This window comes from Penicillium crustosum, assembly GCF_028827405.1.
Source record: "Penicillium crustosum strain IBT 35664 chromosome Unknown utg000001l_segment0_segment0, whole genome shotgun sequence".
NCBI classification, from domain to species: Eukaryota; Fungi; Ascomycota; class Eurotiomycetes; order Eurotiales; family Aspergillaceae; genus Penicillium; species Penicillium crustosum.
Window position 1 is genome coordinate 4,020,467 of NW_026623122.1, and position 13,748 is coordinate 4,034,214.

A 13,748-nucleotide genomic window follows, 5' to 3' on the forward strand; every position below is an offset into this window, starting at 1 on the left:
TTGCATCTGCCATTGCTCCTTCTACACAATGGCCTCCGCACGCTCTTTGATGCGCCTGGGTTCTGGACGCTCTGTGGCATCCGCCACGAGGTCCATGGCCGCCCGCACCTTTTCCTCAGCCTCCCTTCAGTGTGCCCCCAAGGCCTCGACAGCACCGGGCCCGGAACCTGAGAACATGCGCCAGGCGCAGCGCCCGCGTATGTGCAATGGACCAGCCGAAAGATAGGATACAATTGAGCTAACCGAACCCTGTTTTGCCAGCCTCGGGACCCCTACGTGCCCCCCGTGGTCAACCCTACCGACAAGTACCAGCCCATGGCCGAGAGCCTGCACGCCTATGGGCAGTACGTTATGTCCTGCCTGCCCAAATATATCCAGCAGTTCACCGTCTGGAAGGATGAGCTCACCGTTTACACCGCTCCCGCCGGTGTTGTTCCCGTGATGAGCTTCCTCAAGAACCACACTGCCGCCGAGTTCACCCAGGTCTCCGATATCACGGGTGTCGACTTCCCCACCCGCGACCAGCGTTTTGAAGTTGTCTACAATCTGCTCAGTGTTCGTCACAACTCCCGTATCCGTGTTAAGACCTACGCGGATGAGGCCACCCCCGTGCCCAGTGTGACTGGTCTCTTCGAGGGTGCTCTGTGGTACGAGCGTGAGGTGTACGACATGTTCGGTGTGTTCTTCTCTGGACACCCTGATCTGCGCCGCATCATGACCGATTACGGCTTCGACGGCCACCCACTGCGCAAGGACTTCCCCTTGACCGGTTATACTGAGCTGCGCTACGACGAAGAGAAGAAGCGCATCGTTATTGAGCCCCTTGAGCTCACCCAGGCGTTCCGCAACTTCGAGAGCGGCTCTACTGCTTGGGAGCCCGTGGGTGCGGGTCAAGACCGCACTCCCGAGTCCGTAAGTCATATTATCTCCCTTGCTAAAAGACATTACCCTGACCTGTTCAACTATAGTTCAAGCTTCCGACCCCCAAGCCGGAGGAGAAGGAGGAAGAAAAGAAATAGAGAGGTTCTGTATGCGTATCATTTTCTTTGCCATGTTTGTATGTACATATCCGTCAGTGTTAATCGATGGTCTTTTTTTGTTCAAGCAATATATCCAGCAATGTAGTACACGTAGCAGTTAATTCGTGTGGGCTCACTCATAAAGCTAACCTACAATGACTCGTACTGAGCATTTACTTATTTATCATAATCGGAATGTACCTAGAAACATATAGCTTGAACTAGATATCAAACGGATTGATTCGCGATGGCCATTGTAAGCGTCTGTCTTGGCACCGGGATCCGCCCCAAAAAAAAATTAAGCTACACCAACATCCGACGATCAACACGACCCTCGTAACTGCTCACGGTTTTTTTGTTCAACGAGTCATAAACTCTTTAACTCGTTTATCTGAATACCGCACATATTCATACCCTCATACCACCGAAAAAATGCCCAAGCGCAAGCTCGAAGAAGTCAGCGGTCCCGCGCGGTCCAGCGACACTCGCAAAATGTCCATCCACGGCACCCGGTTGACGCAAATGTTCGAGAACGGCGTATTGATGATCATGCGTGGTCTCAAGACATCGCGCGGCTTTGAGCGACAAAAGCTAAGTCGGCGAGAGAAGACAGCAAAGCAGCAAAAGGACGAGAAGGCTTTGGCACGACTAAAGGAAGAAATCGAGACTTTGAAGGTATGCAGTTATTGTCACTGCGGACATGCAGACGGCTTTGCAAAGGGTCTTCGCCTAAAAACTCAATTGCTAATATTTGCTTACAGGGTCTCGATTACCATGTCACATCCGAACGATACCTGTTCAAGCAACTTATCAGAACGAAGCGAATCGCAGAAACACGGACATTTGGAGAGTTCCAGGCCGTCAAGAAAGTCTCTCAGGATGGACCGAAGACCACCGCCGAAGCCAATATCCTAGCACGGCTATTCAAATCCACTCCAGTGCAGAAAGAATTGCCCGGGATTATGGCGGGCATTCGGAAACTACTTCGAATCGACGACGCGCCGACTAGCAAGGCGACAAAAGAGACTAGCAAGGAGGATGCGCCAGCAAAGAAGGCACGGAAGGAAACCAGTGGATCGGAGTCTGAATCAGAGACAGCGACGACAAAACCCCGGCGCGGCGAGCAGGTCTCTCGCTCCGCGAACGATATGGACATCTCCGGCTCAGAAGAATCCGGAGACGAAGACCTCTCACAATTTAACTCGCGACTTGGACCGGGATCAGACTCGGAAGCTGACTCGGAATCCGGCGACGAGGAAGATCTCGCCGCAGACGATATCTCTGATTCTATCTCCCGCTCCCCATCACCATCCTTCTCTGCGGACTCCCCGCCACCCAAGAAAGCGAAGGGAACCAAGGGTTCTACTGAAGCTTTGAAAACCACAACGTTCCTGCCGTCTCTAATGCACGGTGGTTACTGGTCTGGCTCGGAAGAAGCTACTGATGAGGAAGATTCCGGCAAGAAGCCTGTTCGTAAGAACCGAATGGGTCAGCAGGCGCGTCGGGCTTTGTGGGAGAAAAAGTATGGAGCTACTGCAAACCATGTCAAGCAGGAGCAGCTGGCTGCGAAGTATGGTGGTAGAGATAATGGTTGGGATACGAAGCGCGGAGCAACTGACGGTTCGCGAGGTGGGAGAGGAGGGAGAGGAGGCAGACGTGGTGGTTTCGGCAGTGGGCCTGCGCGGCCTCAGAGAGATGGTCCTGCTGGGCCTCGCTCCGGGCAGCATTCTGGTGGCAAGCCTAAAGGTGGTCCGCCTAAGGACGAAGGTCCATTGCATCCCTCTTGGGAGGCGAAGCGGAAAGCCAAGGAGCAGACGGCAGCTACTTTCTCTGGAAAGAAGGTTACGTTCGATTAGTGTTATGGGCATTATATATATATATATATATATATCAATCAATCAATCAATGTTTGAGGTTCGTTCCAAACAAGCAAGCAGATATTACGATCTCTCTATGTGATACAGGTTTAAAGTCATCCGACCCAGACCAATAAGAGACGGATTACTGGCAATATATAAATTGATGCATTGGGAATACGCTGTGTACAATTTCCGAGAGTTCCACCACCCAGGTGCAATATATAGCAGTGAAACATAAACAGCCGCAAGATGGTATACCAAGAAAACGAAAATCAAAGTTGTAAGGCCCAACCCAAACGTGTTGTATAAATGAGTCGCTGCTTAATAAACAAAGCAAGATAGAAAGAAAAAAAAAAAAAACGCTGATCATGGATCCCTCATGAAGTTCAACCAGTTAGGGGGGTCAGATCCACCACTAGGGGCCTTCATTTCAGCACCAGGTAAACCATTAGACTGACCCTGTGAATCTGGCTCGAAGCAAGGAATAGCAGTAAACTCGCCCAATTCTTGTGGGAAATTGGAAACAAAATGATCAAAGCCAAAGTGTGGCATCTGTGAGAGGGACTGCTGAGAAATGGAGAAAGTATCCGGGAGTGGGACTTCTTCGCCTTCTGGGATGCTCTGGTTAGGCGCAGCAGGTGTTGTAACAACACCGCCCACTCCAATCATAGCCGCAGAAGGAGGTGTCAAGGCCATGCCATGGAGAATATTAGAAGGACCCGTCATAGTAGGCGCTTGAGACAGTGCACGTTGCGGGACATTTTGCTCATTTGAAGCATAATTTTCCTGCTGTTGCCACGCGAGCGTGGAAGGCGAGATAGGTCCTGCTTTCCAAAGCATTTCCCAGTTTTTGAACCGGTCGTAGGCGGACTCGACAGCACCTCCGCTACTCATATCCGGCTGGGTCTCGCTCCATGCTTCGAGACGGCGAATGGCACGTTCGAGCGCTTCTATGACACTAACAGCTGAACGAGCTGAGCCAACACCCATAGACATAATCTTGATTAGGGAAATTCCCTGCTCGAGAGCAGCACCGAGTCTTTCGGTTCGTTTAGTTAGACCCTGGGCTAAAATGACCAACAAAGCTGCACGGCATGAACTAAATTCTGTAAACGAGGCTCGCGCGAGACCAGTCTCGTCACGGAGCAACCGGCATAAATCGATGATTTCCAGAGCCGCTTCCACGCAATCTGTAACAAGAGTCGCACGGTTCTTTGACAACCCAGATAGAGCGGCGGAGCCCTTGTACGGCGGGCCTTGAGAGAGGGTCTGGGAGATGCCTTTGATATTACTGAAAAGGAAGGGTCGTCCAATGAAGACTCTAGTCAGACAGTAATCTAGCTTGAGATGGACATTAGACCTGAAAAGCGGACCTGCGGGATTTAAATCGCGACAGGTAATCTCTTCTGGTAGAGTCGACCACCAATCAACGAGATGTTTCCGGAAATTCAGCAATCGTTCCAGACAGTCCTGCTGTTGATCTTTGCGGTACTTTCGCAATGAGGTAATTTCATTTGACACCTCTCCAAGCTTCAAAGTCAATGTTATTAGTGTTACCATATTTGTATGGTTTGAGGGTCGATGGATGGGCATTAATCCGGGGAAATCGACTGGCAGGGGACCATCAACGTCGCGGTCCGATAACGATGACGGTCTGCCGTGGAGAATGCTTACACGCTTTTCAATAGTAAAAGCTGTCCAGAAAACCCGATTTCGCACTTCGATCATGCGCGGAGACAGGCCTTCGCCGTGATACCTCCGATGCATTCCATTTTGAATGGCCAATTTCAGTGCTAGGCCAAAGTATGTGTAGCATAACCCTGAAGTATCCAATGGAAGCAAGTACGTCCCAATAAGTAGACAGGCCTGCACACTTCGAACCGAAGCGGTGGCGATAATGTCTGGTACAAGCCTCGAGGCAAATTGGTAGAATGTGAGTCCGACCTCATCTTCCGAGAAGTGGTGGTCCTGGTTTGCCGTAGAATCCGAGGGCAAACAATTCACGGGCGTTGACGACTCCATATGTGCAAATTGAGTGCCCACCGCCAGGACCATAAGAATACAGCACACCGCGCCTGCATCATCAAATGACAAACTTTCAGGGTCAGTGTAGCAGATACCTAATTTCTCAATTAACCAATCTTCCTCAATGTAGAAGTTATTGGTTTGTGCGTATTTGAAGAAGATCTGGACAAGAAAATCGGCGACATAGCGCGGCGGTAGACATGTAATTGAGGAAGACACCTGAGGTGACGCGGACTGCAGTTGTGTACTTCGCCATCGTTCTTCAAAAGGCTCAACTTCAGAGGTTGCCTGCGGGGTTGGGTTTAGCATGAGTGGCTTCGCTCACCGACAATTCACGGGAACCTACCTCGGGTGCTGCAGTCTTCATCCACTCATCGATTTTCTTCCGGATCTTCATTGTGAAATTCAAGTATGAAAATTCCCCGGAATATTCTGAGAAATAGTGTCAATCAAGAAATCCCCATATATGTACTCTGGTGATCAACATACCGGTTGTGTTATCGGCCATGGCCTTGATTGTAAAATCCTCCTCATCAATAGCCAGATCCTCCAGCTCATTGGGGTCTTCCCGGGTGGAAATCGCATCTGACTCAGAATCGCGGTGTTTGGTCTTCAGATCCTCTGCAGCCTGGCGCAGAGACTGAATATCGAAAGTGATATTGGGTATATAATGCGACAGGAGACGTTCCATCAGGCGCACCCGTTCTGCCTCAGCGATGTCATTTCGACTCTGGGCGGCTGCTCGGTCCAAAAGTCTGGTATCAGGGGTTGCGCCATTAGTGGTTTAGATGGCAATAGGATATGGTTATGCAGTAGACCTACGAGACAGACGTTGACCGGGTCTTTTCATTGGGGTCAATGTGAGTAAAATTGCATTGGCGGCGATATCGCAGACATCTCCGACAGGGCACACCTCCTTCGCATTTCTCTTTCACCCGGCGACAACCATCGCACCTGCGCAAAACCGATTGAGTTAGAGAGTCCGATTTAATTGATATACTGGGGCGATAGCATACGCTCGAACAGCTCGCTTGCGGTTTTCTTCGGCCACGCGAGGACGTTTTTGCTGGGTGGGCGTCGGGGTCGAGTCGTCCATTACCGTGACAGCGGATCAGGGCATTGTCTAGAGAAAGTGAAATTTATAAATAGATTGGAAATAGTAAGGAGATGTCAGAGTGGAATGTCCCTTGGAAAATGTTCCTTGGAAAATGGCCCACGTGAGGAGAAAAAGGGAAGGCTAATCGATAAAGGCAAGATATCCCCGCATCGGGGCCGCATCCCGGTCTCATTTTGCTCCGCGCATCGGCTATTTTGGGGTCTTCGGGTGTCTTTGATCACTTTTACAATCTACTTTTTATTTTTTTTATTTTACCTTTTTTTCTCTTTCATATTTTCATATCTATAGTCTACTTTGATCTAGTACCTCCAGCTTCAAGAATCGTTAGCAGATTAACCCACTCAAGTTAGTCTATGCGCTCGTTTCACACCATTAAATAGGCATAACAAGCCACCACTAGGAGCTTTGATAGCATCTTGAAGTTTGATCGACCCCCAACCCAGGCACTGCAGCGATGCTTGGGCGATATCCCCACTGCTGATAAACCCGGCGCTTGGCAGGCTCTCGTTATCTGCCTCTTGCCGAATATTAAATACCTCGAATAGGTTTGGGATGAGCCGGGCACCTTTTTCATTGATGCCATCGTACGCGAAGCGTCCTCACACCCGTCATCCTCTGACCTGACCCCGTGGCCGGTATTTCAGTCCCTACAAGAAGGCTTCTTCAAATTACCATTGGAAGTTGGACGCAACAGCTCAAAGATAAACAGAGAGTGGAGTATTGCTCAGCTCAGGCCCTTTTTCCAAACTCCGTCGGTACGCAAGATCAAAACATATGGCCTTATTGGAACCTTACCACGTCTGGTACCACCGGACTTATCGTCTATCTCACACATTAAGCTCCACCAAAGTTTCCTGGATTTTGGATTCCGTGAATTGATCGGCCCTGGCACGAATTTGAAGTCCTGTAAGTATTTCTACACCGAGGACAGCGCTGGATACAGTTGGGCACCTCTTTTCTGCATCAAGTCATTCATGGATGCCATTTCCTCTAAGGCATATTCCCTTGAAACTCTTCATCTCAACTATTTGCGGGCACGTAACCTTGACACTAGCAGCGACGAGTCGATCGGAATGTTAAATGAAGTCCGTGTAGTAAACTTTACAGCTCCCCATGCACACCTTAGAACTGGACGACATAGAGCATCCCGCATCAGAGCACGACATACTTGACTGTACTTCAGGTCATTAAGTAGCTTGATAACTTGGTATTGTAGCATGTAAGCCCAGGGGTATTGGAATCCTAGGGTAGGCCAATGATTCCCAATAGTAATTTTGATCAACGATAGGTAATATTTCCCGTTTTAAAATGCAGACATACCGAAAATATTTAGAACCCATCAACGTGAGTCCCAAGCTCCATCTCAACCCCAACATCAAGCACCTTCTTCCCAACAACAAGATCCATAAGTCCCATACCAACACATTTATACACAACATTACAACCAGCAGGAACATCAACCGCCCCCTCCACAATCCCCTCCGCCCCCAAGAGATCCCCCATCTCAATCAACTGCTCCTCCCCAAGACCAGCAGTAATCAACTCCCCAGCCTCCTCAAGACAAGCCGTCTTCGAATCGACATAAACCTTCCCACCACCCGAAAGCAACGTCTCAGTATCAATCTCATGCATATTCGGCTTATACGAGCCAATAAGCGAGATAAACCTCTGCTTAGGATTCTTCTGCAACGCCGCATATCCGAAATTCGGCACCGTAGCAGGCGTACAACTAAAGATAACATCGGCAGCCGAAAGTTCCTCCCCAAGCCTCTGCTCATAATCATCAACACCCTCCTTAGCAAGCGTGCCAAAAGCAACGCCGGGATAAGTGCCCCGCAATTCAGAAACAACATCCCTCTCCATCTCGGCGAGTCTCTTCGCACCGCGATTCACAAACGTCACCTGTCGCACCTGTTCGGGGTACAGCAGTAGCGCAAGACGCGCATGCCACTCTGCCTGGCGTCCGCTGCCGAGAACAAGCACGTTGTCCTTGCGGAGGGTTGTGCAGCGCACGAAGAGGGTCATTGTTGCTAGTGCGGTGCGGAAGGCTGTTACTTCTGCTGCGGCTAGCAGGCCTTGCAGCCGGCCTTCCGGGTTGAAGATGTTGATTACGCCTTGAATTCCCGATGGACTTGCTGTTACCACTTTTATGCCGGTGGAGGCGGTGTCCGATACCGGCATGAAGATGCAGGTGTTGTCATTGCTTGTGGTGAAGACTGTGCGGAGAGGTTGGTGGATTTTTTTGGATGATGCTGGGGTTGAGGGGTTTGATTCTTTAGTTATGCTGATCAAGGCATTGCCGAGTGTTGTGATGAAGTCGCGGCATTGGTCTTGTGTTAGACTGCGGAAGATCTTGGAGACGTTTGGTTCGGAGAGGATATGCATTTTGGGTGTTTGATTGTGGTTTGTGAAATGCTTGAAGGAGTCTTGTCAAATTTCCTTTGTTTAAAAGAAGTAAATGAGATGCCTCTTGGGGCGATAAGTAGAATACATGGGGCAGACCATCGGATGGTCCCTCCGAAACATACAAAGCGACCTCGGGAGGGGCAACCTGGTGGGGACTGGATTCTAAATGATTCGACCTCAATCATGCCGAACATTATCAGAGTATCTCTCTGGTCAGGTTTCTTAATTTGATTGCTATCTTGACTAAAAGATATTCTAAGGATAAAAGCACTTCATTTTCAAGAATTGATTTCATTGATTATCATCACAATGGCCTTCTTAAGGTTCTCATAAAGTAGCAGCAACGCCATGAAAAATGCACCCAGCTAGACGCAAACAAAAACGCAGCAAAACAGCCCGTAGGCTGCTAAGGAAAGACGAAACGATCTATGTAGCCTCCGAAAAGGAAAATTAGGACTCGGATCTCACTTGCTGCTACTGAAAGCGTTGCCAATACGACGCTTCAACTCAGCGATCATAGCGACCTGAGAGTCCTTAGTACGGCCAACAGCCTCAGTGTTCTCGACGGCGCGACGAAGCAAGAAGCCCATGCATTCCTGAACCGAGCCCCAGGTCAACAGCTTGAAGACGTTAGGAGCATCGATGGGGGTAGCGCCAACACTGTCCTCGGCACTCTCGAATCCTTGGAGCAATTCACAGCTAACCTCGTCAGCCATACCCTGGAGCTGGGCATAGCTGAGATCGACACCGTAGTCCTCGCCGCGGGTAGCCTGTTGCATGCGCAGAGCATGAGCCTTGCGAACAGACTCACGGTTGTGGGTAGCAATGATGACATTCACGGGAGGGAGTTCGGTAGGGGTGTCCTTTGAGGGAGCCTTGAGCATAGAGTTGTACTTGCGGGTAAGGAGAGACTCGACGACTTGATCGTAACACTCGTCCGTCTCCTCCTTCTCGGCCCAGACGATGTGGCGGGGCTCAGTCTTCATGTAAGCACCGCGGACGAGCTTGACACCAAGTGTGTATCCCTCAGCACGAGCAGTCTCAAGGTGGCGGGCAAGAGTGACAGGGGTAGAGCGCAGGTAAGCTTGGTAAGTTCCGTAGAAGATGGCACGGCCGGGGGTCTGTGAGTTGCAGTATTTCTGGTACTTCATGATCCAGGCCTCAATACCAGGCTGGACGGCCTGCTCTTCGGCGTCGACCAACAGGCGGACACCACGGGAGATGGCAAGATCGCAGACCTTCAGGATAGAGTTGTCCATGGTCTCAGTGGGCATAGTCTGAGACTGCAACAGGCGGAGGGCGTCAGTGCCCATTCCAGTGAACTTCAAAGCGACAAAGTCGCCCGGTTGAGCCATGTCGACTGTCTGGAGAGTGCCTTCCATCCAAATCTGAATCTCAGCCAGAGCGGCCTTCGCATCGTACGCGGCATCCGAGTTCTCGTCGACGAGAACCTCTCGGGCATATCCCAGGAGTACACCACGGCATCCGAGAGCTTTGATCTGGTTGATCGAATTTTGGACTTCGAGCTTGTTCTCGCCAGCGTTGAATTGTTTATAGATGGTGTGCTTAACAAGCATGTTCAGCATTGGGTTTTTGGAGACATCCCAGAATGCATTGCGGGGGTGGGCCAGCAAAGACAGGGTGTAGATGCATGGCTTGAGAAGTAGAGGTGACGAGGAAACAGACAGAACCAACAACGAGCGTAGAACGGATGACAACGGGAGCTTAGCCAGGGGTGCTGTCAGTGCCTTGCGCGGTAGCGCAGGCGGGGCTTTTGTTTGTGGTTGCCACACGTTGGAGGCTGAAACTGAGGCGACTGAAGATCGGGAGTTGCTGGTGTTGCTCACCAGTCTGGTGGTCTGGGCAGCGGCCTTGAGGGGCACACGCACGGAAGGTGCAGCCTTCATGGCCGACAGTTAGGATGTAGTATTTGAGATGATTAATGATATAATATGGAAGGGGGAGTAGCTCCGTAGTAAGTCAAGGGTGGAAGACTTAGAGTAAATGGTCGAAGAAAGAGAAGAGCCACGGTTGAAGGCGACCTTTTTAGATATGGTGATTATGTCGGTGGAACTCATTGGGTAAGAGGTAAAGAGCCGGTGGCAACCGCCAGGCACCGGTACGGTCAGCAGGCTCATCTAAACGGGCCGGGAGGGCCTGTCAGTTTTCATGCACTATAATCTATGGATTGACATTGCTATTATTCAAGTTTTTGTTTAAATTATACCAACTTTTAGAATATAAAACTGTAGCGCCATGAGGAACTATTAGGTACAGGGAGATCATTTGTGTCCGAGCAAGATTGAATGACGCTTTGATACTTTGATATTTGCCTCTTTACCCTTGCAATCTGCAGCCAACAGTAAGTTCGCAGATTTAACCCTGCCGAACGATCACGGGCCGGTTTGATATTGGACGGGCCCACTGATAAGCGATAAGCTCAATTTGACCGGGCCGGTCTATCTGCCCGCGTGACTCGCTGACTCGCTTCCGGTTACTTTCGGTTTAGTGCTTCCCAAGAATGTTCCAGTATGTTGCTCCAATGTGTTCCCAAGTGGATGCATTCAACATTCTAAGCTTTATGTCTGATTTTATTTAGAGCCACACCTGGGCAGGTCCGCCTATTTTACCCCGGATTCTTCCCCATCCACATATACACCACGTGATTCATGTGGCAAACGGGAGGCAATTGTTTAAAGTCAATTTAGCGCACCAATCGCAGACCACCCGGTGACTACTATACCTAAGAAGGTTTAAGCTAAGCAATAGAACAGCGCTAGAAGCTTTGAGGAATATTTATCGAGAGGCAATTTGTCAAGGATAAGATAAGAGCAATCTGACACGAGAATCCTGCAAAGATATGCAAAAAATCAAAACACGATAAGGCAGGAGCCAGCGAGACCAAGCTAGAACTAAACGGCAATGTGGGCGCCAATCACCTCTAGAAACACCACCGTTCCTCCCGTGATGGCGCGATCTATTTGGGAAATTGGGCATACTATTTCACATTGTTTGATGAAATCCACGGGTTCTTAATCACTCATTGGCCGAGGTAATTCATTCCCCCTTGAGTTTCTATTATCTTTCTAGAGAAGATTTGCTCCTATTGGAGCACTATCAAGGCGTATATTTTTATCCCATCGGTAGGCGGATCCCGAAAAGATAACAGCCCGAAGCCTACAGAGTAGCTTTGTCGTATAATAAAAATTATATCTTTCCCTGGATATTCAAGTTGCTCCATAGGTTTCTACGTTACCCAGAACTGCCCCTTGCGTCGCCGTTCCTCCTCTCTCCCCCGAGTTGAGTCCTAGATTGGTAAACATCCCTACTTCACTGCCTTCGCGCATCATGAAAGACGACTCATCGAAGAGTCTCGAGGCCGGGGTTCGCCCTGAGTCCCCGTATGATGACCCAAAAGCCATCCAGGGAGAGATTACAGCTCAAAACTCAAGCACTAAACGAGGTCTGAGCTCGCGTCATGTTCAATTCTTGGCTCTGGGTGGTTGTATCGGTACTGGTCTTTTTGTTGGCAGTGGTGCATCCCTGTCAACGGTTGGTCCTGGTAGGAATCCTACAGGAAATTTTGACTTAGTATGGGGCTAATATGTGATAGCTCCTTTGCTCATGGGTTATATTGTCATGTCAAGCATTGTCTACTTTGTCATGAACATGCTTGGTGAAATGACAACATATCTCCCCATCCAGGGTGTTTCTACACCTTATTTGATCACTCGGTTTACGGAGCCTAGTCTTGGATTTGCTATTGGTATGTCTACACCACTGTTAATGATTCAATAACTCGAATGCTAACCCAAATGCCCATCAGGATACAATTACTGGTAATTATCCCTTCTGTCAAGGTCCGCGTTGGTCAAACTAATGAATGTCACTATGTAGGTATTCATTTTCAATGTTGCTAGCATCAGAAGTCACTGCATGTGGCCTTGTCATTGAGTATTGGGATTCACCCGTCAACGTGGGTGTATGGATCGCAATCATTCTCGTTCGTGAGTACCCTGTGTGCGAATAATCCAGTATTTGTGATATCCTCTAACAGAATCACTTTAGTCGTTCTCCTTCTCAACATTATCGCGGTCTCTTGGTACGGTGAAGCTGAATTCTGGTTCGCATCACTCAAGATTATTGCGATCCTCGGTCTCATCATCTTGGGCATCGTACTGTTCTTCGGCGGAGGCCCTAACCATGACCGTCTCGGCTTCCGATACTGGAAAACTCCTGGCGCATTCGTGGAACCCTATTTGGTTCCGAGCATCAGCACAGGCCGGTTCCTGGCATTCTGGACTGCTATGATAAAGTGCGGATTCTCCTTCATTTTCTCTCCAGAGCTGATCACTGCTGCTGCCGGTGAGGCCGAGTCGCCACGTCGCAACATCCCCAAGGCGTCAAAGCGGTTTATCTACCGTCTGTTCGCATTTTATGTCCTGGGTAGCTTGGTCATTGGTGTGACGGTCGCATACAACGACAAGAACCTCCTACAGGGTGTCGCGAGTGGTGGCTCTGGTGCTGGCGCCAGTCCATTCGTTGTTGGTATCCAAAATGCTGGTATTACTGGGTTGAACCACGTTATCAATGCTGCCATTCTTACCTCTGCCTGCTCCTCGGGTAATTCTTGGCTCTTTGCTGGATCTCGCACACTTTACTCGCTCGCCGGTGAGGGTCAGGCTCCTGCATTTTTCCTTCGCTGCAACAAAAATGGTGTCCCGTACAATGCTGTATTGGCCACTTGGGCAATTGGTCTACTCTCTTTCCTGAATCTGTCTAACTCCGGTTCAACTGTGTTTTACTGGTTTACCAATATCACTACAATCGGAGGCTTCCTCGCTTGGGTCATCGTGGCAGTGGCATACTTGGTACGTTAAATCCTCCTTTTTTGGCTCCTTTTATGATAAACCTTACTAATAATATATCTTTTAGCGTTTCCGCAGTGCTTTGGATTTCCACGGGCTGCTCAGCTCGCGGCCCTTCATTACTCCTCTCCAGCCGTACGGCGCTTACTACGTTATGATCTTTGTGTCACTACTGGCTATTACCAACGGCTATACGATATTCTTCCCAGGTTCATTCACCGCGTCTGACTTCCTTGTCTCCTACATTGTCTTTGTGATCTTTTTCGTGCTGTATTTCGGCCACAAATTCTACTACAAGACACCGTGGATAGTCAAGGTGTCAGAACTTGACATTTTCAGTGGCAAGGACGAGATCGACCGATTTGAAGAAGAGGAGATCGTACCCCAGCCACGCAACTTGCTCGAGCGAGTGTGGTGGTGGATTGCATAGAGTCTATTTGATCTGCTGTTATTT

General features: G+C 49.5%; 6 protein-coding genes across 6 annotated transcripts; 3 read left to right on the top strand and 3 right to left on the bottom strand.

Moving 5' to 3' along the window:
• Nucleotides 1-28: 28 nt before the first annotated feature.
• Nucleotides 29-1,019, top strand: N7487_001513 (complex I 30 kDa subunit family protein; the record flags this gene model as incomplete). Its single annotated transcript, XM_056869261.1, has 4 exons — nucleotides 29-129; nucleotides 185-197; nucleotides 262-912; nucleotides 969-1,019. 4 exons carry the CDS (start codon nucleotides 29-31, stop codon nucleotides 1,017-1,019), a joined length of 816 nt encoding a protein of 271 aa, XP_056734045.1.
• A 432-nt stretch (nucleotides 1,020-1,451) lies between these two features.
• On the top strand, nucleotides 1,452-2,875 carry N7487_001514 (BUD22 family protein; the record flags this gene model as incomplete). The annotated part of the gene is made up of 2 exons (XM_056869262.1): nucleotides 1,452-1,694; nucleotides 1,781-2,875. The coding sequence occupies 2 exons, from the start codon at nucleotides 1,452-1,454 to the stop codon at nucleotides 2,873-2,875; spliced, it is 1,338 nt and encodes a 445-aa protein (XP_056734046.1).
• A 369-nt stretch (nucleotides 2,876-3,244) lies between these two features.
• Nucleotides 3,245-6,038, bottom strand: N7487_001515 (Zn(II)2Cys6 transcription factor; the record flags this gene model as incomplete). The annotated part of the gene is made up of 5 exons (XM_056869263.1): nucleotides 5,920-6,038; nucleotides 5,726-5,857; nucleotides 5,393-5,658; nucleotides 5,250-5,335; nucleotides 3,245-5,191 (listed from the first exon to the last, which is right to left on the bottom strand). Exons 1-5 carry the CDS (start codon nucleotides 5,997-5,999, stop codon nucleotides 3,245-3,247), a joined length of 2,511 nt encoding a protein of 836 aa, XP_056734047.1. The 5' UTR covers nucleotides 6,000-6,038.
• Nucleotides 6,039-7,349: 1,311 nt separating this feature from the next.
• Nucleotides 7,350-8,405, bottom strand: N7487_001516 (putative proline utilization protein PrnX; the record flags this gene model as incomplete). Its single annotated transcript, XM_056869264.1, has 1 exon — nucleotides 7,350-8,405. The coding sequence occupies one exon, from the start codon at nucleotides 8,403-8,405 to the stop codon at nucleotides 7,350-7,352; it is 1,056 nt and encodes a 351-aa protein (XP_056734048.1).
• Nucleotides 8,406-8,890: 485 nt separating this feature from the next.
• Nucleotides 8,891-10,333, bottom strand: N7487_001517 (proline dehydrogenase family protein; the record flags this gene model as incomplete). The annotated part of the gene is made up of 1 exon (XM_056869265.1): nucleotides 8,891-10,333. The coding sequence occupies one exon, from the start codon at nucleotides 10,331-10,333 to the stop codon at nucleotides 8,891-8,893; it is 1,443 nt and encodes a 480-aa protein (XP_056734049.1).
• Nucleotides 10,334-11,774: 1,441 nt separating this feature from the next.
• Nucleotides 11,775-13,724, top strand: N7487_001518 (uncharacterized protein; the record flags this gene model as incomplete). Its single annotated transcript, XM_056869266.1, has 6 exons — nucleotides 11,775-11,988; nucleotides 12,040-12,192; nucleotides 12,253-12,265; nucleotides 12,324-12,433; nucleotides 12,495-13,297; nucleotides 13,362-13,724. 6 exons carry the CDS (start codon nucleotides 11,775-11,777, stop codon nucleotides 13,722-13,724), a joined length of 1,656 nt encoding a protein of 551 aa, XP_056734050.1.
• Between the last annotated feature and the right edge of the window lie 24 nt (nucleotides 13,725-13,748).